Raw genomic sequence first — 24,979 nt, 5'->3', positions numbered from 1 at the left:
GTCGTCGGAGTTTTCCGTTTACTTGAGGTAAGGTCTATGGTGACGCAAGGCTGTGTTGCTGCTTTCTGCGATGCCTTGTCCACTGTTGTATCAACTGCCCAAGAAAAAAAAACTTGTCTACGAAATACATACATGAATGGTTTTTGCTTTGCTTTGCTTTTCTTTTCTTTTCTTTTTATTTTTGTATTACTGGGCATGTTCATCTATCACTTATAAAAAAAAGTTGTATGTGGGCTAGGTCCTTGTTTATCGAATGGCTAGTATATAGATATTTAAAGATCTAAAGCTAACCGGCCAACTGGGTTGTAAGAGAGCGACTATCCTTCTCAGATGGAAGTTCAAGCAAAGACCTGACTGGCCTGGCTTTAAGCTAGATATTATCATGGCATCAAGTAGAGTATTTGGAAATTTGGAAAGCTTTTTGTAAAGGGCTCTTCTGCACTGCACTTTTTTTTTGACAAATGCTTTCTAGCGGGAGTCTTTTGATTAGTATAGTTGTAGATCACCTCGGGTCTAACAATCTCTCTACGATGGCGATTATTGGAATAGTCCTCCGTCTGGTGGTTTATTGTTTTCATAGCTTGATCCTTCTTTTGTTGAACCGGTCCCCGTTTCACGAATTTCCTGCTAGTAGCCCAAAGTAGTATTGAAAATAGAAGTTGATGCCCGTTTAATGCTGTCCGAAGTTCTCCCTTCTGCCAATTGTGACTTCGACCCCCTTTGTATACGTGAAAAATCCATTTTTTATAGACCACTCCTTTTCCGGATTTATGAGCTCAAACTAGAATTACACATATCAGTATACTTCTGAACAGACAATTCAATCAATGATAAACAAAGAAAAATAAAAACTCACCTTGAACCTGGTCAGTAGTTCAGGGATGACCTTGTACATCTCCAGATACGAGATGTTTTTCCCAAGGCAGACTCGCGAGCCGGCTCCAAACTGATGAAAGAAGATATCAGTATCTACAGGGGCATAAACGAGCCCACAGGTAAGGCAGAGCTGGGTTGCCGAAGAACTGACCGCAAATAGTGCCCGTTCCATTTCTTTCCTCTGGTCTTCGGTGGCTTCAATCCACCGTCCCGGCCTCCAGAGATCAGCGTCTGTTTCATACACTTTCTGATCTCTGTGTACCACCCAAGCGTTTATTCCGAGCACTGTTCCACCTTGAAAATACCTGCCACACAGCTCGATCCCTTCCGCCGGGACCACACGCTCCAACGGAATTCCTATAGCTGGGGTCATTCTCAAGGCTTCCTTAATACAGCAGTCGAGGTAGGGGAGCTTGTGTGCGATATCCCAGGGAATTGGCGACGGAAGGTTGGCATTTTCGAGTTCTGTGAGCAAGGTTTCCAGGGAGCTTGGATTCTTCAAGAGGTGATATATCACCGAGGTCAGGGTAATTGCGGTGGAATCGGAACCGGCCTGAACGTTTTGCTGGCACCAAGATATAATCCAACTATGATAGCTGATGTCAGTAGAGAGGTCAAAGGTCCACAAGGGGTACAATTGGCGGGGAGCTCACGAATCAGGGATCTTTGACTGACTATCCTGAATATCCAGAAACCGGGATAGAAAGTCCCGCTCTTGACCTCTTTTCTCAGGGTAGTCCTGTCGCGCTTGCCTTCGCTCCTGGATGCGCTCAAGAGCAAACTCCAGGACAGGGGACACTTTTTGCTTGGAGAGAAGGCCCGAGACAGCGCCAACCAGCGGGTTCTTATGCAATAGCTTATCCAGCCAGGGCATTTGGCCGGTCTATCAGTTCAATCGGTCTCGTCAGCAGATTGATTTTCTTTCAAATGGATTAAATCCGGGGCAGGGCTACACTCACCGCCGCGACATACCAAAACCGCCTCTCTATGGTTTCAAGAATCGCATCCACATCCTCCTCCCTCTGCAAAAACCCCAACCGTTTTCCAAATGTAATCTCCATAATCACATCCGTCGCGAACCAATGTAGCCACGTGCCGAGGTCAAAGGCTTTTCCTTCATCCGCCATCTTTTCGAGCTTGCTGAAAAACAGAGACTCGGTGCTCTCCACCAGTGGCTCGTAATTCTTGAGATTGGTCATGGCGTATACCTGCGCAATGGGACGCTTCATGATCTCGTGAACAGATTCGTCGCGCGTGGAGAAGATGGTCGGAACAACCTTGCCATGGGCTACATTTCCCATTACGGGGTAAAACGCTGATTTGGGGTAGCGAGTGCGAATATTATACAGGATTGGAATGGCCGCGGGAGAGCCAACAGAGACGGTGTTCGGCCCGAGACGAACCAACGATCCATAGCGCCGATGAAGGCGGATGTGATGCTCGTGGGCAGATCCGGTACGAACCAGCAAGAGCCGGTGCAGGTCAGTGAATTTGGCAAGAAATGGGCCAGGGATGAGGCGGATATCGGACCGAAATAGCGGAAAGAGGACGAGATGGTACAAGAGATAAAAAATGAGGGGGATGCTGAGGCTCACAAAGAGTGGGAGAAGTTCGAAGCCGACATAAGTGTGAAATGACTTCATTCTCCTTTCCAGATTTATTCGTGGAATGTCTTCCACTCGAGCTGCAATCTAGTGCGTGTCAATAAAGAGAGGGCTTTTGCTTAGGGCAGAGCGGGGGGACGCCCGTATATTTAACCACGCAGCCCACCAGTCACCAATGCCCCTATTTCCGATTTTTCCAGTTGTAAGTGGCTCCGGGCAAGTGGGTTACATACCCACTGTCGATCCTTGGTCTCTTTGGCAGGAGTTCCTTTCGAGGGGGATTGATTCGCCTACATACCTGCACTAATATTCCTCTATACGCATAGACTAGTGAATTAGCCCCTTCCCAGAATCCGTGTTTACTCTGGATATGTTTTGCATTCTTGAAACCTGATAAAGGATGATTTCATTACTCCCAAAAAGATCTCAAAAGATCAATTGAGCAGAGAAAGGCGAAGCGAGAGGTGACAAAAGTGAGAAGAAAAGATGAAGTATACATCATGGCACGTTGCGTTCTTTGGTGCAACAGCCCAACAACCCGACATTTATATGGAAAGGCAGGGTAAATACAGGGTAAAAAAAGACCAAGAAGTAAAGTACAATTGGGAATAGGAAATGACAAATCAAACATTGAAGATAGAAGAATATTACACAGCACAAGCCCGTGTGTTGTGTATAGGACGGGTCAATGAGACCCATGCATGCTGCTTGAAGCAGATTCAAAGGCCTACGCGTTCTCCAAATTCTCATGGAGGAAGTCGTGCGCGGACTGGAAGGTCTTATCGGCGGAGTGGTGGAGGTTCAGACAGTGGCCGGTGTTAGGGATGAGGCTGTACGAGAACTTCTGGGCATTGGGGAAGAGAGGAGCAGTGTTTCCAGGCGCAGTATTGGGGCCTCGAACACACTTCGGACCAGGGGAGCAAAAGGCTGCGTCGAATTCCCCATCGATGATATGGACTGGGCCGGCGTAGGTTGTTTTGGTAGTTCCCGCGAGAATACTCACCAGCTCACCAGTTCCCACGGCGTCTCGGTTATTGAAGTTGTACTCTTCAATTTTGGGGTCGAAACTCCCATCGGGACCATAGAAGGCGTCTCGCACAAACTTTCGGATCGTCAGAGCGAGATAGAGAGGGTTATAGTCCGCGAACCGGTGCGGAAGCGCAATTGCGGCCGGAAGAAGATTAGCTGCCAGAATCTTGGGGAAATTCTCGACAAAGTTGGCGCTCCAACCCGTCAAGATTACGGCGTCATAATCCTGCGGGTGCAGCTGCGTCGACCTCATGCCGATGAGGGAGCCCATCGAGTGGCCAACATAAGCAACCTTGGAAAACCTCTTACCAATCTTTCCATTTCGGAGTTGAAGCACAATCTGATGAAGAACCTCGGCCTCTAGACTTGTCTGAATATCCAACAGAGGATCAGGGTGACTTGAATTCCCAGATCCTATGCGATCAATTGCAAGGGCTGCATAGCCCTTGTCGGTGGCAAACCGAGTCCAATCGTACGGCATTGCCTGGTCTTCTGGGAGTCCCAGTCCAGTCCAGTAGAGCTTGTTATAGGTTGCTCCATGGGCCAAAAGTTGGACGGCATTGGCTTCGTTGTACACCTTCGGCTCACAGAAGATTGCACTGATGTTGAATGTGTCTCCAACCGGAATTAAGGGCCATACACGACCGACATCGCCTACTCCCGCGTTGAGCAAGTCATCGACAAAGTTTGGGTTCTTGGGGTTGAGATTGGGTAAAACAATATCGTCGGCGTGAGAGGAGGCGGTCACGCTCAAGGTAATGTCAGAGCATTTGGAAGCGGCATGAGTGAGAAGAGGAAAGATCAAGCTCGGCATCAGCCAAAGGAGCTTGTGGACAGTCATCATGGTAGGTAAGAATGACTCAGTGAAAGAAGCCGAAACGAAAATGTAAAAATGTACAGCTGCAAATTTGACACACCGGCAGGGAGAAATCAAAGAGCGACAAAGCCAGGGGCAATAAAATGAGTGACTTGAAGGGCAAAAAACAGGCATTAGGGATACAAACAGCTCTTATATACGGTTTCTGCCCTCCACCACTTCGCTACTGGCTGGACCGAAGAGAACCTCACCTGTCAAGCGGCTTTCAAATTAGGATCATCCCCTCGAAGCATTCACGAGATGCCGTCGACAGGCTGGGCAAATCCTCATGTGTGGTGTGGAGCAAGAGGACGTGAAGAGAAAATCCCCGAGCGTTTCGTTGCCAAGTTTGAGTTCCACGGGCGTTTGGGGAGAAGCCAGCATGCCGTTTCTGGTGGGTCGAGGACCTGTCAAATTTCATAGCGCCAATCATGGACCACTTCTAATCCATTCCTCTACACGACAGGATCCTGTGGCCCCAAGAATAGGCGTGATGGAGAAGAGCTACCAGGCCGCTCCGTGTGGGTCAACGACCTGTCACGGGCTCATCCATGCCGATCATTGTAACGAAGCCCTCCCAAGCGACGTCGAAGGATCTCACCGTTGGACTAGTGCCTTTGTGAATAGGGCCGGGGATGTTCCCGGCCCGCAGATCCTTATTTGGCTTCTGAAGTGGACGTTGAACTCTGCAGAGCCGGCCCTCGATGCTGGATTTTCAGGAGGTGAGCCGGTGGCATCTCGTGTGTTGCTATATCTGCCCTTTCCACGCCCACCTCCCCTTTGCCAGATCCAACCCTCATCTTCTTCCTACTCTCGGAACGACGCTGGCGAGTCCGAGCCATGGAGCTTCCACCCCCGCCTCCCGGCCTTGATATCTACGAGGACAACACCTCGCGTGTCATTGCTTCGGTGCTTGCGCCGGCTATTATAGCTGTTATAGCGGTAGGCTTACGAATCTGGGCGCGTTATGTGTCAAAAGCCAAGTTCTACTGGGATGACTATCTGATCATAGTCGCGTTGGTAAGACGCCAAGTTTGATTCATAGCCGAATGCTGGCGAGATAGCTAACGTTCTCGAACAGGTCTTCTCGAGCGGCAATTGTGTTCTCAACATTTTGAGTAGGTCCAATTACCGAAGCTTCTCGAGCCACAAAAGCTAACCCGGGTTTAAAGTGGCTAAACTCGGCGGAATGGGTAAACATATTTGGAATCCATCTGTCGACCTAGGGGTGATATGGCAAGTAAGTTGACCTTGTCATTGATCCCAAGTGCTGAATTCCCAATGTATTAACCTGTTTGCCCACCAGCTTGTCTTTGCCATGGAATTTGTCTACAGCTGTACAATTCCCGCCATTAAGATGTCGGTGATTATGTTCTATCATCGCATCTTCCCGATCCAGCGCTTTACCTACGTCCTCTATTTCTGCTCCTTCCTCGCACTAGGCTGGTTCTTCGGTGTGATGGTTGTGAACCTGGTCCAGTGCCATCCAATCTCATACTTCTGGAAGAAATACGAAGACCCAACGGCCAAAGGCACATGCATTGATGTCGAAGCTTACTTCATGGGCAATGGTATTGCGGAGGCTGTCACCGACTGGATTATCCTCGCTGTTCCATTCCATCGAGTTTGGAAACTCAACATGCCTACCCCTCAAAAGCTGGCTGTGCTAGGCATCTTCGGACTTGGAGCCTTGTATGTTTTTCCTGCTTCGAGTGGTTGATATCGAAGATGATACTGACCTGGGCATAGTGCTTGCATTGCGGGTGCGCTTCGCTGCTATGCCGTCGAGATTATGACAGAGAGCTTGGATATCCCGTGGAACTTTGGCCGTGGATTCATCTGGAGCTCGATTGAACCTTCTCTGGGAATTATATCCGCCTGTCTACCGACCCTTCGACCCCTTTTCCGCTATCTTTACCCGACCGGCTTTGCCTCCAGCCAGAAGCCAAGTGACTTTTATCGCCTGCAAGATCGGGAAAACTTCCGTTCCGGTAATGATGGAGTTGCTCCGAATAATGCTGTTCGAAAAGGTTCTGAGGACTCTGAAGCTCGCCTACAGCCCAAGAATGATGCTATTATGGTTCGACAAGATTCCATTTGGTCATCCAAGCAAAGCCATAGCTAGAATATCGCAAAATATATATTTGAGAGTTATGTCGCCCGATAGGCGCCAAAAAATGCAGAACGTAGCTATGGTAGAAATACAACTTCTACACTCCGCCTATAGCTACGTATTATAGCGTAAGCTTTAGTCCTACAAAAGAAGGAGTGAAATTGAAGAGAGGCTCTAGAAAATCCAGGTACTCGGCCAAACCTAGCCATTTTATACGATTCAGTATTCTCATATTCCATGAAAATGGTCAAGATCTTACAAGATTCTGTGAACGCCCGTAGAAGCCAGACGAAAACTGTCAAGATAGTATCGATTGGCCATTGCAGGGAGACCGGGAGTCGGCCGAAGCAGAGCGATTCTGCACTATCAGAGGCTCTTATTTTAGCCCACAGCCTCCTCTAGATCGCTTAGTCTATTTTCTTCAGGCATCACTATGTTCGATCTATATATCATCCAGTAACATGTGCTGTTTCTAAACAAGGGTCAGCACTAACGAATCCCTGCACAGTGAGTGGAGTCCGGCGTCCAGTCAGGGATCTAAGCCAAATCTTACGATAATCTAACTGACCAGGAAGGTGTTTGCGACATGGAAACAAGGGTTCAGGCTGAGCGTGATTTAACATTGGGGGCTATGCTTTACTCCGTTAGTGAGATGTTCAGATTCAATTGAGCCGCACTATGTAAGCATGTCATGCAGCTTTAAATGACCTAACACAATAAAATATTCCAGGCAGACTCGGGATAAAACAAAGAGCTACTATATATCTTTATATGCGCTTCCTATATTGATGACAAAACGCATTGAGTCCGATCAGTCTGACGAAATTTTGGGGACGGTTGCTTTGCCTCGAGCTAGATGGAACAGTAGAGTTGCAGCGTGCTCAATGATAGCTCAGCAGAACTGGAAATGACTCAAATCTCATCAGGTCTACCCTCATTCCCGCCTGATGCTTGAAGCAGGTTACCAATCAACCGGGAGAATGGGGCTCGTCAACCCTAAGTCAATCAAGGCCTCCCGCGCTAAGGTCCAGCGAACGGGGGCCAAAAAGGGAAGATTTGCAAGTTGTCTCGATATGTCTATCACTGAGCTGATGCATTACAATACTATTGTTTAGTATTATTGCTGTTTATCTACTTTCTGTATGTCTTAGTCGAGAGGAAAATAGACCTCGCCACCCAGGGATACCAATATACTCATCCAGGGGGGCCTTTCTAACAAATAACCAAGATACTTAAGAAAGGAGAAACATGAATTTCTGTTTTATATGATTGCATTGTATACACCGAATGTGGATATCAGACATTGAAACTCGATATAGACCTAGCTCTACGTTGCATCAGTGAGGTATCGGAGATAAACAAGCTCGGGCCTACCTATAGACATGCGTGAGCAGGACAAGCATTTTGAGCTATTTCTTGGAAAATCTTGCCTTTCTTGGCAGGTCAGTTTGGAGACTAGAGTTCCAGCCTCACTGTAGGGTTACTCCTGGGCTCTGGTATTGGCTGTCCCGAGTGGAAACGAAATGAACCGCAGTAAATATGACATGAGAAACATGTCTCTTCTTGGTAACATTTAGAAAGGAGGCTATAGGGGGTGGTAGACCTAAAATCAGAGGTATATAAGTAGGAATGTATCCGGACGAGCAGCTTGTAGGTTGTGTTTTTCTCTAGATCATACTCTTTATCATACTCTTTCTTCCCATTCTTCCCATTCTTTTCTTTTCTTTTCTTTTTTTCTTTTCTTTTCTTTTTTTCTTTTCTTTTTTTTTTTGGAAAAAAAAGAATTTCCAGGCTCTTACAATGCCTCGACCTATTTCTCTATTGCTTTTGGCAGCTTGTCTTGCCTTTCCCCCTTCCACTACCTCGCCGGTGCAGCCGATACTTCTGGATTCCTGACAGTGGTCTCGCTGGACAAGAAAGGCTCAGCCCAGGATCCCATTTCCACAGTGAAGACCGAGGGCCCAACCAATGTGATAGTGGAGCGAAATCCGCAGGATTCTATTTCCACCACAAAAACCGAAGACCCGATCCCTATCTCTACTAAAAAAACCGAGGACCCAACCGACGTGGTAGTCGAGCGAAACGCCCAGCCTGACTATATCCCAACACCCACTGTCTTCGCTTTATCTGGAGGACCTACGGGTACCCCCGTCAGCTCTGGCGAGAGCCAGGCTCTAGATAAGCGAGATACCAAAACGGCCTGCACACCAAAGAACCCCAAGGGCCACACCACCAAGCCCCCGGAGCCAACCAAGGGCCCACGGATCGACTGCAAATTGCTCTTCGCCGACCCAAACCAGGGCAGAAACCACGCCGAGTGTCTCTGCGACGGCAGCACCTGGCCTGTTCTCCCCGTCTCGACGGGCGAGCAGTCCGATAGCTGCGCGTACTCCACGACCCCGGCGCACATAACCAACCCCAACCCTTCTTCGGAGCTCCTGACGAGAACCTGGACCTCGCAGTGCCAGGCGTGCACGGAGGTCGGGGGGTTGTATAATGATAATAATCCTGTGCACTGTACCAAGGTGCCTTCGTGTACAACGACCAAGCCGGCCAAGCCGGCCGAGCCGACCATGAGGGTCACGTTCGCGAACGATACGATCCCGATCGGGGATTGGAACAATGCCAACCAGGGCGCTGACCTGCGGAAAAAGCTCTATGATGGGTTTACTGGAGATGACGGGCCTTGCACTGGCTCGATATCTTGTGACAGTAGCAAGGATCTGGTTTTTGACGATATCCCGGCTGTTGGGGGCGGCGGCGTGGAGTATCTCAAGCTCACCTTTAATGTGCAGGAAAGCAGCTTTGTGGATGCGTCTGAGTTGCATAAGATGCTGGTGGCAGGGATTGGGACCTGGCAGCATGCCGCGTCGAAAAGAAGTGCGAGGAAGTCGAGTATAAAAGCGAGCCGGATCAGACGGAGTCGGGCTGTGGCTCGAGTCCTGTTAAGCGGGATTTACAGCCATGGTTCAAGAAGAGAACGCCCATTTGTGAGATGTGTAATCCTCCGCAGGAGGAATGCACTTACCATGCTACCATCTGTTCGGCGCCAAAACAGTTTCGTAAGTATTTACTATGCCTGCAGGCTCTATGCTTGTCACTCTTTGCTTGATTCTTGAATTCTTTTACTGACATTTCTCTAGATGTTGCCAGGGCTGCCAACGGTGATCCATATGCCCAGTATCTAGACGTGGAAGTGACTGCCGAACTGGAAGGAATGTCAGGAATGATCGAGTTTGAATGCGAGATGTTTGCCGAGGCGGTCGAGGGCACCGTCATTGTTGTTACGACTTTCTTTCCTGAGGCAGCTGCGGTTGCTGGGGAGGCATCCGTGGCCGATGCGGACTTTGTGGCTTTGTGCCAGAAGATGAGTGGTGGTTGAGAAGACGTCTAATGAATTTGGGATCTCGATATACTTTCCTTTCTTTTCTGCTTAACGTACTTGAGATTTGTGATTGCATGCTTGATATGGGAGTGAGGGATTTAATTATAGAATGATGAATTGTTGTTATATAGTGTGTTGGTGCTGTATACTACTAAATTCTGTGTTGAATATCCGAGACGATCTGCTATACGATCTCGTAGGCTTTTTAGTTGACTAGGCTATGCGATCTGAGAGTAAAAACGCAATTGAACCCCCCCCCTCCAATTAAATGTAGAGGAAGCTACAGGAAGACATAAGGAATTACTAGGAGTATTCGATGATATTTCAACGCACGCTCTATAATATTTGCAAGTATGTAGACATGTCATTAAGCTATTTTCAGGCAATAGAAAGGCTAGTACCAATTCCAATCCTTATTCGTAGACACATCAATGGTACTCTATATAGCAGTCTAACTGTCGATTCTGTTTGCCGTTAGGAAACCTGCAACCTGAAAAAGCGAGAAGGGGACAGAGAAACATACCGGAAGTGAATCAGACATGTCTCCATTGATCAATTCATCAGCCAATGCCACACCAGGTATGACCTTCGTGAACTCCTTGAAACCATCCCAAGCATCGCCATGATCCCAGCCACCCACAGAGCAATACGGCGGTTTCTTGTCCGTCTTGTCATCGGTGTCATCTTGGGAATTAAACACCAGGCCATTCAGATAGAAGACCAAATCCGTGCGGTCTCCAGCACCGGGGTTAGTAATGACAGGGTTCCCAATGCGCTTCTCGAACCAGCTGCGGCGCCGTTTCTCGCCGTCGTCCATTGCATCGACGGACTCGACAGGCTGGATGTTAATTGGGTCGTCGTCCCTGCCATCGACGTCGATTGTGACATTGTGGCCGTAGTGCGTTTTCACCGACATCGATTGATTGGCCACCACCTCGCCGGATGCATCCCTCATCATCGCTGCAATGTAGAGACTGTTCACCACGTTAGCGGTTTCGCGGGCTTCCCACACGTGCAGCGTGGCGGTGCCAGGCACCGGGTGCAGCGTGGACAGCGGCTTTGGGTCGTCGCAGCGGGTTATATATGCGCTGGCTACCATAGTGAGTTTGGACTCGGTTGCTGTTGCGCATGATTTGACCACGCTGTCACTGAAATCGGTGTATGTGTAGTCCGTGTGCGTGACTGGGGTTGTCTCTGCATTTGAGGAGACTTGGCTGGATGGGATAGTGGTGTAACCACACATATCATTTCCAGACAAGGTCGGGGCTGAGTAGGTGCTTGTTTTGGACTCGGTGCAGACACAGACGGGTTCTGGCAGATCCGGGTTGGCACTATGGGTTGTAAGTACGCGTTATTTTGGGAGCTCAAGGCTAGGAGTTTGAACTTACTCGGGAATACACCTGATAGGATAAGAAGGAGCGGTTGTCGTCGGGGGAGTTGTGGTCTTGCTGGCAGATGAAGGTGTGGGAAGGGCCGTGGGTGAGCTGTGTTGAGTCTTCGATGATGGGGTAGGCTCGGAAGTTTGCATGCTCGCCCCAGAGGTTTTAGAAGGCTTTGGTTTGGCAGTGCAGGTCTTGACGCGACTGGAAGAGCTGGAAGAGCTGGACGATTTGGAAGAGCTTCGTGAAGAGCTTCGTGAAGAGCTCTGGGTAGAAACCGGGTGGACAGTGAACGTTGTCATAGTCAAAGGTATATGAGGCGGTGCAGAAGAAGACGAGGATCTTGAAGAAGATTTTGAAGAAGATCTTAAGGAGGATGAGGAGGGTGTTGAAGAGGCTGGCTCAACAGTGAATGTCACAAAGGTCAATGGCAACACGGAAGGCTCAGGCGTCTTCGTGGTCGTAGTAGTAGAGTCCGAGACAGTGAGATCACACCCGGTAGTCGTGAGAGTCTCGGTAGAGGTGGTGCAAGACGTTGTCGTCGTCTGGGAATTGCTGATGGGCGTGCAAGTGACAAACTCGGTCGAGTACTTGGAAGTGGACGACTTGCACGATGAATCGCGGCTCGTGTTATCATCTTCCCCGTCCCCTTCCCCGTCCCCACCACCTCCACCGGGTGGGACGACGCCGGGCGTGTCGGTGATTGGATCACACGCGACCAGACATGGAATTTTGACCGGGTTGGAGAAACCCGGAAGGTTCTTGTAAACACCCGGCCTACTGATGCCCCAAAGTCCAATGCCCCCCACGACAGGAATGACCGTCTTGTGGCCATCCTCGGTTGTCGTTAGGAGAGTGTCGCTCGATGAGAGGCTCTGGGAGAGACTGCTTGTGTGGACACTAGCCGGGGGAGTGGTAAAGGTCATCTGCGAGGAGGATGAACTCGACGATGGAGGCGGAGCAGTGGGACCAGGGGTTCCTGTGGGTGGAGGGTTTGTGGGTGTTTTTGAAGGGCCAGGAGGCGTCGAAGAATCGCTGGGCTTGATTTGTGACGAAGATGACGCTGACGGAGGTGAGCCAGGCGGGCGGGTTGAGGTGGTAGACAGCCCGTTTGACGGCCCTGAGGGCCCTGATGGACCGTTTGATGGGCCCGACGGCGGGTTGGAGTGGTTGGAAGAACCAGGAGGCCTTGACGGCCCAGACGAACTGTTTGATGAGCCAGGTGGTGGCCTCGAAGGAGCCGGGGTATTCCCATGCTTGGATGATGGTGGGATATACGGCAAAGTAGGAGTGCCAGAAGAATTGATGGGCTTTGGGGTATTTGTATGCTTATTATGGCCCCCAGTTTGAGTGCGAGCTCGAGGTGATCCTGCAAAGAATTAGCCAAGAATATCTTCACCAAGGGGAATGAAGCCATACGAGTAGAACTCGAGTACCCAGAGCCAGAGTTGAGCAGACACACGGTCTGTCCTGCCAGTAGCAGCAACAAGAAACTAGGAACCACAAGCATGGCGACTGAGATACTGGTGGAAAGGAATGCAGTAGAGGTGGTGCGGGTCTGGTGCGATCTATATCTATAACCACCCGCTATCAGTGACACTCGATCGATGAACACCAAAATAGACCAGCCAAGATAGTCGCCAAGTCCCCAGCAGACACAGCCAGGTTAGGCTACCGAAACGAATTTCTATTCTATACCAGGACAAGATTCTCGGAACCATCCAGCGGAAGTTCACCGTCATCTGCGAGCCCTAACCCTCACTAGCGGTGGAGCCACTGACGTTTCCATCAAAAGCCCACAGGGGACGATGATGGGACGCCTGGACGCACGTTTCTTGGTTTTGCGCAGTAACTAGCGTGCAAGTGAGACATCTTCATGGGATTTAGCTGCACCCTGCAGGAACAGCAGCGTGGTCCTCAGGAACGAGCCCGCGTAGTGCTGATGAAATCGGCGGAAGCCGAGGGGAGGATCGGATTTTAGTTGAATAGAAGATGCGCTGACTGGGCCAAGACCGACACACCTCTCTTCACTCTCGTAAGCCGGCGTCTTTTAGGCCCAAGTGGGTGGCCCCATTTCAGGCCCCGTGAAGCCCTAACTTTGCCAACTTTCTGATCGGGGGGTGGTTTCGTCGAGTCCCCCAAGACTCCATATTTCCTCGTAAACTTATTTATTCCCTTTTGCTTGGCGGGTGAGATTGTCACTCTGCTATCTTGATGGGGCCGTTCAGTCCAGCGTGTGAATGGTGAGGAGGGAGGAAAACCCGGTGAAGCGCAGCACCCTGCTAATTTTAGCGACTAGTTCCGGCGACCAGCATGTTATTGGCATATCCCTATATAAACCGACTGTGGGCTCAAACAATATGTTTATTATAATTTTACAGTTTCGATGGAGTAGACTGCCCTCTACGTCTTAACTCGTTTCCGTGATGAATCTCAACACTGGGAACAGCAGGCTCCTTGCCTTGCTTTTCTTTTTTCTCTCCTACCTTACCATCTGCTCCTCGATACCAACCAAAACATCGGCGTGAGTTGACTCTTACTCTTTGGTTCCTAAAAGAAAGAAAAATCAATGTACTAACGTGATCCACGATCTAGCCACGCATCCCGAGATCTCGTCACAAAACGTGTAGATGCCCACTACAAGGAATTCATGGACGACGTCAAAAAAGCAGTCAACGTCGATCAAGATCGTGAGAAGTTTATGGCGTTTGGAGACAAACCCGCTATCCTCGCCAGTAAAGGCTTCGCGGAATGTATCGGGGCTGTCATCGCAAAGGGGAATTCAGCCATTGTTGCCCACTACACCGACTCGGATACAGGATTGAGCCAGGCTGAGGACAAGCTGGCCAGTTTGATCAACGAACACAAGCAGAGCCTGGAGGGGGGCCAGGCGTGGCTCTACGCTCATGTCAGGCCGTATAAGCCCGACGTGTACATCTCCGAGGACAACAATAAAAGGTTGGAAAAGGTTATCAAGGATAACACTGGAATCACTCCGGTCCGGGTCAAGTACATTGAGCCCGAGGATTTGATGGCGGATGAGCAAGGAGAGTTCAAAAAAGACGAGGATATGCCGAAGGAGCTGCTCCATGGTGCCATGATGGTGAAGCATTCAGGTCAGCCGAATGAGACGCCCAGAGTCATCTTTGTCAACCTCGATTGGCAGAGAGCGGCTAGTGAGGGGCGCTCCTAGGCGCGGAGTGCTTGTTTGTAATCAGTTGACGTCGAAGGGATCGTGAGGTTTCTCTGTTAAAATGACCTGTCTATGCAATGAGAGTTCACGATGCTATGTTGTTATATACAGCGTTCAATTTTCTTCCCAGTGTTCGAGAAAAGAGACCGCTTCTTGGCTTCCATATTCGCGCGCCCGGTTTGTGGCAGTGCGACCGAGTGTATCTGGGATATTCGCATCGATACCTCGCTCCAGAAGAAATTGCATACACGCAAGAGAGTTAGTCTCAGCGGCCGCATGTAGCGCCGTCCCTAACCCGTTGGACTGGCGGTCATTGAACATCTCAATGTTGTATTCAAACTCGCGCTGGTTGAGTAGGAAATCTTTCTCGTCGAGAAGCCATCGTAGAACCTCGACACGCGCCTCGCCTCCTTTGGCGGCGCGAATGCGCAAAATTGGCACCGTGATCAACAAGCAGCTGCAGGACTGGAAAGGTAGAATGTCGAGCGGCGTGGCTGAGAATGTCTAGTGTCTTGGATTTGTTGCGTGCATTCGGATCAGCCCCGTGCTCGAGACACCAGCGCACCCGATTCTCGTTGTTGACAATCTGTCTATTCAGGGTCAGTCACTAAATATCAGCTCCCTGAAAAAATCTAGACAAACCGAAGGATGGTGCATATGTTATTCTGAATATGCTGGAAGCACATCAAACGAGTTCGTCGCCATGGCCTTCTGTACTGCAACCGAGGTGATGGGACAGCCCCGCTGCTCAAGAAGAAATGTGACAATGTCGACCTGGTTGGCGCGTGATGCCGCGATCAATAACCGGTTGAAGATATACCAGCTGGTACTTATGCTCTTCTGGTTCTCTTGGGGCCGGTTCAGCTCGTCGAAGACTTCCAGCCATTCGACAACTGTAGGCTCGAACCACAGATAGTCCTTGCTGGTTGCTGGCACACCATCCGTCACTTCAATGTCCCACTTTGTTAACTGGGCGTGTAGCTGAGGGAGGTCGCCGTTGTGGGCGACTGTCTGCATCTCCCTGAAGAGGGTTTGCCGAGGGTGTTCATCGGACTGAGTAGTCTTGATGGGGTGGTGAAAGCAAGCAGTGAGGAAGATATCATTGCTTTGTGGAAGGTGATAGCCATGCGAGTGGATCGGTGGGGCAAGGGTAGCCTCACTCCACAACAGATCTAATTTTGTCTTAAGTCCACATATTGAGCCAGTACCCATGGGCAGTGAAGAAATGTCATAATTAGTGTTAGAAGATTTATCGATCTGCCGGTCAGACAAGTGGCGATCACCCAGACACTAAATAAGCACAAAGAGAGCGAGTCCAATGTTCATACAACCCCTTCCGGACTAAACGGGGCAGCAGTTTTAAAGAATAGCTTCAAAACCAGTTGTTTTTGAGGTGAAGTACCAGACTATGTACAAATTTCTAATTGATAAACACAGCCGGGTCATCTTAACAATAAAATACGATTGCTTCTTCGAGTCTTCCGTCCCCTCTTGCCCAATCGGCCCCCTGCGATGCAAGTCAGAATGGTTCGTAACACTGCACTCCACATGTAGAAACTTACGATATGCTGTCCAATCGAGTCCACCTCTTCATACTCATCATGCAATCCCTGTCTTTGCTCTTTGGTGATTGTATCTTCATCATAGGTTTCTGCGCGATCGAAATCCATCCAAATGACTCTGTCAGGGTCGTCCTTGATGATCATCATATTCCTGGGCATCGGATCACCGTGCCACACAAGGGCTTTGTGAATTTCAGCGATGCAAGAGACAAGGTTCTTCATCCGCTGTGGCGTATAGTTTCTTAGGTCGAGCATCTGAAGGTTTGGGATATATCTCAGGAAGATGGCACTAGGCAGATATTCATCTTCGAGAAATGGCTTCAAATGTGGCTGGCAGAGAGATGGGTCAAACTTTCTGATAGACCCCAAGAAGTAAGGGACGATGCCCTTCTCACATAGGCCTCGTTCTTTAAGTCGCATGTAGGCTGTCGATTCGAGAATATGGATATCCAGTTCGCGGTCAAGTGGTTCGTAATATTTTGGAGAACCTCGCCCATGATGCTAAAGATATTTCCGTGAGTATTAGTGAGCCCATGTTTGGAAGAGCATCATGGCACACATACAACCTTCATAACACATGTTAGGTCACGCACAGTAACCAAGAAGATATTCGAGTGCCGGGATTTAAAAAGCCGTTCCTTGAAGACAATCTCTGTCGGGTGAATATTTTCTAACTCCATATTGATTCAAGTAGATGCGAGAAAGAAACCACCTATAGATGATCGTGGTATTCTTGGACGGGGAGGAAGAGAAAGAGACAGAAAAAGAGAGATGCAACTGAGGACAATAACATAGTGTGTACATCACGTGATCATAGACAATCAATTTCTCAGCGCTTGAGACTCCAAAAAATAAACCCACATATTCGACAGGATGCGTTTGGAATGTGTGGATCGACAGAATCTTTCCTAGCCTTGAGTAGGATTTGTTGGACTCAATAAATAGATGAAACGCGGCGTTTCGCTCGAAGGAGCAAGAGAGGTAGGTAATCTGCATTCCACCCGTGACATCGATGTCTGCTGAAATCGTACTGAGTCATGGCCTGCGACTTGTCAACTCTGCCCAGGCAAAGTATTTAAACGATTTGCTTCGCCAAACCCTTTTGTTTTTGTTTTTATTCTTTGCAACCATCTCACTATTCACGCTCAGTGTCTGCCGAGTATCAGACTCATTTTTCACTATGGATATAGATTAAAGCATTACAGACGGCCATATATATATTAGTAGATAATAGAGCCTTTAAAATAAAGAAAAAGCTGGATAATAAGTCTCTAAAATCTACTATTTAACCCTATTTAACCTCTTAAAGCAACCTCTGAGTTCTGTGCCGGAAGTTCTCAGTAATATAGAGCCAGTATTTATAGATTGGGCTTGTCTAGTCTCTTCTCAGTTATTTTCCCGTGTTTAATGAATTCCTAGAACGACTGCACGATGTACACCTATACTATGGACACCCTTCTCCTATCTACTTATCCTGGCTTTCCTCTCGACGCCGCACTCGGACAACAGCGAGAACCCGCGTCAAAGTTGAAATCTACACCACTCCTTCTGTCTCATTGATACGCACCACGTACTTAACAGCAGAAGCCTTGCCCGCTCTGAGATCCTGCAACGCCTCTTCAAGTCCAGCCAACCCACCCGGGCGTACTTCGTACGGGTGTCCCGAGAACCAGCCTTGCGCCAAGCCACGACCGATAAATTGGAAGAGAGCAGCGCCAAACTCGTTATCCTCAACGGTCTTTCCTGCTGTGGGAGGCATGTGGACCGATCCTGCTATGGTTTGGCCTATGATGACTCCCTCGGGGGGCTGGTAGTCCCCGCTATGAGGAAACATGGTAGTTATCTCACCCGGCGAGGTCATGACCGCGTCGACGTTCTGATGACTTCCATGTTCGCCCACCGCATCATAGGCATAGTGGATGGATCGCCCACCGGCTGCTTCCTTGATCTTTGCCCGAATGACCTCGTCACCTTCACGATAGTCGATTATCGTGTCGCCTTTGTGGCGATCGATGAGAGTTTCGACGAAGGCGCTGCCTTTGCCGGCTACCGTGATCAGCGGGTGGATGTTAGAAAGCTGAGCTAATTTAATTGCAAAGGCTCCCACTGCAGTCGCGCCGCCATATACAATCAAAGGAAGAGGCTCAGTAGCTGGATTCCAAGGCAGAGGCAGCTTCAAGCGCTGATAAAGACCAAGGGCGGCTGTCATAGCAGCGAGCGGAATAGTGGCCGCCTCTAGCCGCGGGCCTATATTAGCCCTAATGAAAAACATTTGTTTTGAACCGTAAGTTGGCTCACCTTCAAAGCTAGTTCTCGCAGGAATATGAAAGGTCGTGTTCTCTGGCGCGATTGCATATTCGGCGTAGCTGCCGTGGGGCTTCATCACTTGATGGAATGCAGCGACCTTGTCGCCCTTGTGGAAGCCCACCACGCCCTCCCCCACTGCCTCAATGTATCCAGCAATATCATCTCCTTGGTTGGTAGGGGTCCTGTCTGCTGGCCACACGAGAGGAAGCTTCCAGTCCTTAGGGTTGGTGCCAGAGATGACCACACGAATAAGGACCTGTCCAACTTCAGGTACTGGAATATCGGTGTCTCGGATAGTCACTGAGATATTCTTGTCCACAAAGGCCTCTTTCATGATTGTGTTCTATGAAATTGGATTTAGGTTGAGTATACCTGGCGTAGCTTGGGGAGTACTTGACATAGAAAAAGAAAGTTCATACATCCGGATAAACATCGAATTTTATGTGTTAGGCATGCGTTATTTATATTTCTCAGTGGCATTAACCGGGGTTAACTGGGCGGCGATTACTTCTATCTCCGACCCCATTGGTTGCCTAAAGAGCACTTGTCAAGGTGGAGTGAAGACGAAAGACTACTACGAAGGAAGAAGAATTCATGAAACATTAACCTAAAAGTGAAATATACAAAGATTAAATATAGATTAGAAGTTAAACATATAAAAGATCAAAACAGCAAGGAACTAAAAGGACCAAAGCTAGAGATGAAAAGTCTTTTTCGCAAACACCAATATAGATAGAAGCTCTGGAAAAAAGCTATTCGTCGGTGATCATTCGAAGTACTTAGCAATGGCCTGGGAGCCATATATATATATATATATATATACTCAAAGTGTCATTATCTACGGATATATCTAGCCCTTAGTAAAGCTATCACCACACATGCAGCAAGAATGCAATTAGGGAAAAAGCGATATTTATTTAAGACAGAATATCTTTAGGTATTGAAATCTAGAAGGCGCTGTGATGATATTAATAGGCTTGCTCATCTGCTAAATGCCAAGACTTTGATACTCGATATAACCAAAGTGTACTCAATAGTAGTTGCCTTAGTTGACGAGTTGACGAATCTCTTTGCAGCGCAAGGTTGATAATCCCCACGAGTTGATTTCATATAGCCTAAAAGTTTATGAAACATACACCTAGATTATTAACGACTCTGATAAATACTCTCTCCCTATCCTAAACCCCAAATATTCGATAAAAAATCGATAAAAAATAGATAGGTAGGTCGGGTAGGTAGATAGAGAAGGTAATTTAGTTTTAGTATGGTAATACCAAGAAGTAATTTTTGATTAATTATAGCTAGCTAATCATAATACGCTTACATAAGCTTGCTCCACATTCCAAATTGTTCATCTGATCTGGGTTCTGTCAATACCCGTAATTATCCTGACACTTATTAATTGTCCCCCCGGCGGGGAGGAGGGCGGAACGATAATTCAACCGAATTAGCTACGGAAGGATTCCTTGTCAAAACCCACAAAACCCGAGGATGATATGAAAGCATACCGAGAGAGATGGATCAGAACTGTCATAAGAAGAGAAGCATCTTACCTAGGTATTTTCATTGCTCGTACCTTCTGAACAGAAGAGCAGTATCCACGCGATGTCAAAGACTATTGTGATAATTGGCGTTACTGGTATTCAAGTATGCATCCCCCCCCCCCGAAGTCAAATCCCTTGTAGAGGACCTAGACAGATGGTTACTGAATGATAATAGGGCTCATCGGTTGCCAACACCTTCCTACCGTTGCCAGAATGGCAAGTTCGCGGCATCACACGCAACACTGATAGTTTGGCTGCTCAGAACCTGGCCGACAAAGGAGTCGAAATGATCAAAGCTGACATCGACGATCCGCAATCACTGGTTCCGGCCTTTGAAGGCGCGGCCGTGATTTTTTCCAATACGGACTTTTTCACCCATTTGCAAGACGCGTTGGCATCGCCAGATCTAGGGCGCACTCCGGATGAAATCAGCGAATATGCATACAATCGCGAGGTCACCCAGGGCATCAAAATTGCGCAGGTGGCTGCTTCGCCCCTCGTTTTGAGGACCTTGGAACGCTTTGTCTACTCGTCCCTGTGTGATGTGCGCAAGTGGAGCCGGGGTAAGTACACAACTGTCCATCATTATAATTCCAAAACGGATACGATCCGGACTATTGAAGCCCAATTCCCGGAGCTGGCCGCGCGAATGAGCACCGTTCAGCTCGGGCACTATGCCACTATGTGGAAAGCGTTTCCATCGATGGCCCCGCAGAAACAACCCGATGGGAGCTTCTTGGTGATCAGGCAGGTCAGTGCGGGATTGAAATTCCCATTTGTGGTGGCACATCGCGATACAGGGTCATTTGTCAAGGCATTAGTCGATCTCCCGCCGAAGAAGGATCTTTTAGGCGTATCGCAGACTCTGACCTGGCCGGAATGGATGGCGATCTGGGGAGATGTTCTGGGGGTCCAAGCCGGGTTTCAGCAGGTGTCCAAGGATGATTTCTTTCGAGATGTGCCACAGGCGCTCAGAAAGGATCTTGAGGACACATACGACTTCATCGAGGAATTCGGATTTACTGGCGGCGATCCGGCCGTGCTGACCCCAGAAGAGGTGAGTTCCCCGTACCATAGGCTTTCACGCTTTGCATCATTCTGAATCAGAGAGACTAGCTGGACTTTCAAATTCCGTTGACATCGATGGAAGACTATATTCGCAGCGAGGACTGGTCGTCCGTTCTCAATGCCTAATCCCACGGAGAACGCTAGAGATCTCAATATCACCGGGCGCCACATGTCGCTCTGTATGGCATCTCTAGGATTGTTTCATGTTTTTCCGCTGTCAGCATATGCGAGGTTATCAGAGATACCTGCGGTTGCTATGAATGTATCTATTTGCGTTACTTACGGAAAGACCCGGCTCTGGAAACTATGAATACAGTCAACTCTCGCTTATAGCACACCGTACTATCCAATAGAATTTATATACTATAACTAAATGGTGCTACAGTAGAACCTCGCTGTCAGAAGCCTTGTGATTATGAATACCTCGTTTTAACGAGCGCTCCACTAGGTTTCAATACCTAAAGATAACCTGTCTTAAATAAATATCGCTTCTCCCCCAAATGCATTCTCGCTACCTTTCGTTTGGTGATAGCTTCACTAAGGATTAGATATATTCGTAGATAAGGACACTTTTGGTATATATATATATATTTAGTTCTTTGTGATTAGCCATACACTATTAGTTGCATCCATAACATAGCATATTATATTCATACTTCAATATTCACGGAAACCTCCTAGTAGTAAAGAAGCCTAGTGACTAACATTATTCATCTACTGCGAGCGCGGAGGTTCTTTAAACTGCTACAACCCCCCCCCCTGCGATAACGTGTATGCAGGCCCTATTAGCGCCATAGGCGAGGGTCATGTGTTTTGGACGATGTGGAGGCAGTTAGGTGATGCAGAGAGAGGCTTGCAGGTTGCTCGATAGTGTGGGGGTCCGGGGAGGGAGTGACTGCTTGTCCACTACTTGTACGACAGGGCGTGGTTATCTCTAACTATATCGAGGTTATCGCTATCTAGGTCCTAATTTGCAAATTTGACTCAAAAGGGCTTGTCAAGTATCGCTATTGATATAAGATCCTTTCTCCTTTGTAACAAGCATATTTATCATTAAGACGGAGATTCCAAGTCTACTCTATAGTAGAGTAGCCACGAAGTAGAAAGCTAACTAGTCAGGTGAAAACAAACATCCACTGATATTCCTCAACCCAAGGCCTAGGTGCTCAAGGAAGCACTTTCATTCGCTCATAGCTTATCGCAGATGCCAGCACAGCAAGTTAACCCCGCGATATTGAACAGGGAGCTACACGCAGTCACCGAGCGAAGACCCGATCTCCCGACCGTGGACATCCGAGCCCGAATGGCGTGCGTTTCATAAAAGAAGAAGAAGAAGAAAAAAAAAAAAAAAAAGATAGCTGGCGTCCCGGAATGATCCACGCGGGGAAGCTGTGAGTTGTGGAGGGACTTGCGCGGCCCCCCTGGTTCAGTTAGGGTTTGTTTATTAGCTGGCTGATGCGCTTTGAGTCCCTCTGGGCAAGCCCTGCCACTAGATGGGCTGGACAGCCATTGGCGCCAATCGCATCTAGCTACATACCAAGGCACAGCTAGCAAGATGAGGCATGCACAGTACAGCTTTGTCGAGGGAGTGAGGGGAGGGGTGAGCGCAGAGTCCTCGGAGATGGTGCGAACGAAAGAGCTCTTCACTCAAGGTTCAGCCACTGTAACGCCCTCGCTCTCCACGGGGCTTGCACAGAAGTTTGAAGTCTGAAGACACGGCTATTGTACGCGAAACCCTTGAAGCAGTGTAAAACTCACCGCTAGGACTAGCCGATCATCCTCTGAGTGGGTGAAGATATTCATCGCATGGGAGGGACATAGCCCACATATTGAGTTTCGTGTCTGGCAATGCTCTGAGGACCAGGTCAGTAGGGCCGACGCTCAGGGTCACCGAAAGCCAAGACGCCAAAACGCCCTCAATCTAGAATACTTGGAAGGTGCGCCTGGTCCAGGGCGCTTCGATGGCCGTTTGTTTCCGACCGGTAACGGGAGTGTGAGATGGTGCCATGGCCCGACGTGCCGAGTCAGGATCTTGTATTATTGCTCTGACACTGCGATAGTCGGAGACAAGAATGCAAAGAAGAAAAACAAAGGTTCTCGCCATCAGACGAAAAGCGCACGGAGCGTGCGAGGTTGTAAGGGGGTGTGGGAGGGCCAGCCAACGGGCGTAGTCGCCCTGCAGCAAGCGCATGGTCGTAAACTCTCTGCGATCGAGTTGATCATGTTTAATCTCTCTCTCTCTCTTTTTCCTTTCTGTTTTTTCCTGTTGGTACCTCGAAAGTACATGCTCATCCTGTTAATCTCTTGAGATCTTCCCAAAAACCGACCATCAAGTTTGCGCACGGAGATATCCAGGAAGAGAAATCCGGAGAGAGAGAGATCAGCACCATCCCGACCAGCCCTAGTTATGCACCCAGGGGCGCCGATCGCATGCCCGAGAGCATTTTGTGATCAGATGAACAACTCCACGGAAGTCTCGACTCGTGCCGACCCTGATCCACCCTGGTCGACTCGGCATTGCCGCTGAGAGAATGCACCGGAAAGCAAAGGGGTTTATGTAAAAAGAAACCCGATAAAAGACCCTCGGAGGATTATCACCAGTCAGGTCAAGTGGCAAAATAAAAAGTTTTCAGTTGCTTCCAACGTGGTCCGGGCGCGCTTGGACATTTTCTTTCATGGACTTTAGTCGAATGGGTCGAATTGCAGAGTTTTCGCTGAGACATGACTTGGGGATGATTTGGGGGCTGACGGGATGGTGGAACACAAGACAATGGTTCGGATGATGATAATTATGATCATTATTATTGAGTGTAGAAACACGGCACGGGGAGAGAATGGATGTACAGTCACACTTCATGGCCCCGGCGTTTCACAGTCAAAAGTCTCTCGGTAGACGCCTAGTGTGACCATAGGATTGTGGAAATAGACCCGATCATCAGGAAATCTTTTCTTGAACCAGATGAATCCACGGATAACTACTGTAGGTAAATCATATAGCGACAGTGCTAGTAGCTAGTGTAGGCAGTGCCAGGCAATGATTGCAAGATAGTCATAGTCTGATATTGCTGCACGAGCGACCGGGATGTTGAGGCCCAGAACTGAAAGCGACAAAAACCAAGGAAATGCTGGGGCTGTCAAAACGTATCTTGACGTCATACACTCGGAACGCGTGGAAGTAAAAAAACCTGGATATTTGGATGATATTTCTATCTCATTTGAAGAGTATTGAATAGTGGTTTTCCAACTTGATTGACAGGAATATTATTCTCAGAAATATGAGAAGTGTTCGGAACCATTGCCAGAATTATGAGAAAGCAATGGCACAACCTCGGAATCCCCAGTCGCCACCAGTGGAGACTGGAGTGCAGCTCGTAGATCCGAGTACAACCCACTTGGTCTGATACTTGAATACTTCAATACGTTAAATGCGATACCCCTCCAGGAGGTACATGTTCCTACATGCATGTCACGAAACTCCATCCTGAGGCACATATCTTAATCTCCCATCGTGTATCCAGAGAGTTAAAAGAATTTTATACTGTTATGTCCCACGACAGACGCGGGCAAGCGAACACCCCCGGTCGGAATAAAAAAAAACATCAAATGAAATCGAATAGAATATAAATCAATCCGAAGCATCAAAGAAGAAAGCTCAAACAAATAATAATCTCATAGACTACCTGGTTCCATGGAGCGCTTCCTGCGGGTTCAAGCGTCTCGTGCTCGCTCTGGAGTTCCCGGTATAACCCCCGGGGGATTGACAGAGTCCGTATCCCATCCCGGCCCACGGTGTAGGCCAGCAAGTCTGGGTGGGGGTAAAAAATGTGGATATCATGCTCCAGCACTTGCATTGCTGTGCGGGAGAGTCTGGAGAAACTAATCAAAAAAAAAATCAAGGAAATTGTATTGTAGAGAAATAGAGAAAAGACTGGGCAATTCGTAACCCAGTCTTCCAAGGTTGGATCGCGCAATCTGGGGGCCACGGGCCTCTAGGGCTGTGTTGATAAGGATAATCTGTGTACCGCATCCCGACTCCCCACGGCGCTGGAAAAAAAAAAAAAGA

General features: G+C 48.5%; 9 protein-coding genes across 9 annotated transcripts; 4 read left to right on the top strand and 5 right to left on the bottom strand.

Annotated features, from left to right (window-relative positions):
* Nucleotides 1-670: 670 nt before the first annotated feature.
* NUU61_008535 (cytochrome P450) lies at nucleotides 671-2,519 on the bottom strand (the record flags this gene model as incomplete). Its single annotated transcript, XM_056659060.1, has 5 exons — nucleotides 671-781; nucleotides 857-1,130; nucleotides 1,182-1,463; nucleotides 1,530-1,759; nucleotides 1,836-2,519. The coding sequence occupies 5 exons, from the start codon at nucleotides 2,517-2,519 to the stop codon at nucleotides 671-673; spliced, it is 1,581 nt and encodes a 526-aa protein (XP_056507353.1).
* Nucleotides 2,520-3,207: 688 nt separating this feature from the next.
* On the bottom strand, nucleotides 3,208-4,350 carry NUU61_008534 (alpha/beta hydrolase; the record flags this gene model as incomplete). The annotated part of the gene is made up of 1 exon (XM_056659059.1): nucleotides 3,208-4,350. The coding sequence occupies one exon, from the start codon at nucleotides 4,348-4,350 to the stop codon at nucleotides 3,208-3,210; it is 1,143 nt and encodes a 380-aa protein (XP_056507352.1).
* A 276-nt stretch (nucleotides 4,351-4,626) lies between these two features.
* On the top strand, nucleotides 4,627-6,490 carry NUU61_008533 (uncharacterized protein; the record flags this gene model as incomplete). Its single annotated transcript, XM_056659058.1, has 7 exons — nucleotides 4,627-4,759; nucleotides 4,854-5,087; nucleotides 5,153-5,385; nucleotides 5,447-5,483; nucleotides 5,538-5,605; nucleotides 5,672-6,057; nucleotides 6,115-6,490. The coding sequence occupies 7 exons, from the start codon at nucleotides 4,627-4,629 to the stop codon at nucleotides 6,488-6,490; spliced, it is 1,467 nt and encodes a 488-aa protein (XP_056507351.1).
* Nucleotides 6,491-8,107: 1,617 nt separating this feature from the next.
* NUU61_008532 (uncharacterized protein) lies at nucleotides 8,108-9,860 on the top strand (the record flags this gene model as incomplete). Its single annotated transcript, XM_056659057.1, has 4 exons — nucleotides 8,108-8,132; nucleotides 8,354-9,315; nucleotides 9,360-9,540; nucleotides 9,622-9,860. 4 exons carry the CDS (start codon nucleotides 8,108-8,110, stop codon nucleotides 9,858-9,860), a joined length of 1,407 nt encoding a protein of 468 aa, XP_056507350.1.
* Nucleotides 9,861-10,291: 431 nt separating this feature from the next.
* On the bottom strand, nucleotides 10,292-12,752 carry NUU61_008531 (uncharacterized protein; the record flags this gene model as incomplete). Its single annotated transcript, XM_056659056.1, has 4 exons — nucleotides 10,292-10,327; nucleotides 10,387-11,194; nucleotides 11,252-12,611; nucleotides 12,662-12,752. The coding sequence occupies 4 exons, from the start codon at nucleotides 12,750-12,752 to the stop codon at nucleotides 10,292-10,294; spliced, it is 2,295 nt and encodes a 764-aa protein (XP_056507349.1).
* Nucleotides 12,753-13,892: 1,140 nt separating this feature from the next.
* NUU61_008530 (uncharacterized protein) lies at nucleotides 13,893-14,435 on the top strand (the record flags this gene model as incomplete). Its single annotated transcript, XM_056659055.1, has 1 exon — nucleotides 13,893-14,435. The coding sequence occupies one exon, from the start codon at nucleotides 13,893-13,895 to the stop codon at nucleotides 14,433-14,435; it is 543 nt and encodes a 180-aa protein (XP_056507348.1).
* Nucleotides 14,436-14,549: 114 nt separating this feature from the next.
* NUU61_008529 (uncharacterized protein) lies at nucleotides 14,550-16,677 on the bottom strand (the record flags this gene model as incomplete). Its single annotated transcript, XM_056659054.1, has 7 exons — nucleotides 14,550-14,939; nucleotides 15,001-15,025; nucleotides 15,078-15,109; nucleotides 15,153-15,607; nucleotides 15,764-15,776; nucleotides 15,998-16,498; nucleotides 16,561-16,677. 7 exons carry the CDS (start codon nucleotides 16,675-16,677, stop codon nucleotides 14,550-14,552), a joined length of 1,533 nt encoding a protein of 510 aa, XP_056507347.1.
* An 854-nt stretch (nucleotides 16,678-17,531) lies between these two features.
* NUU61_008528 (zinc-binding alcohol dehydrogenase family protein) lies at nucleotides 17,532-18,638 on the bottom strand (the record flags this gene model as incomplete). Its single annotated transcript, XM_056659053.1, has 1 exon — nucleotides 17,532-18,638. One exon carries the CDS (start codon nucleotides 18,636-18,638, stop codon nucleotides 17,532-17,534), a length of 1,107 nt encoding a protein of 368 aa, XP_056507346.1.
* Nucleotides 18,639-19,909: 1,271 nt separating this feature from the next.
* NUU61_008527 (uncharacterized protein) lies at nucleotides 19,910-21,042 on the top strand (the record flags this gene model as incomplete). Its single annotated transcript, XM_056659052.1, has 3 exons — nucleotides 19,910-19,951; nucleotides 20,024-20,905; nucleotides 20,965-21,042. The coding sequence occupies 3 exons, from the start codon at nucleotides 19,910-19,912 to the stop codon at nucleotides 21,040-21,042; spliced, it is 1,002 nt and encodes a 333-aa protein (XP_056507345.1).
* Nucleotides 21,043-24,979: the final 3,937 nt, after the last annotated feature.

The sequence above is a fragment of the Penicillium alfredii genome (assembly GCF_028826965.1).
Source record: "Penicillium alfredii strain IBT 34128 chromosome Unknown utg000011l_segment0_segment0, whole genome shotgun sequence".
Taxonomy (NCBI): Eukaryota; Fungi; Ascomycota; class Eurotiomycetes; order Eurotiales; family Aspergillaceae; genus Penicillium; species Penicillium alfredii.
The sequence above is the reverse complement of the archived record's forward strand: the minus strand, read 5'-3'. Positions and strand labels throughout refer to the sequence as shown.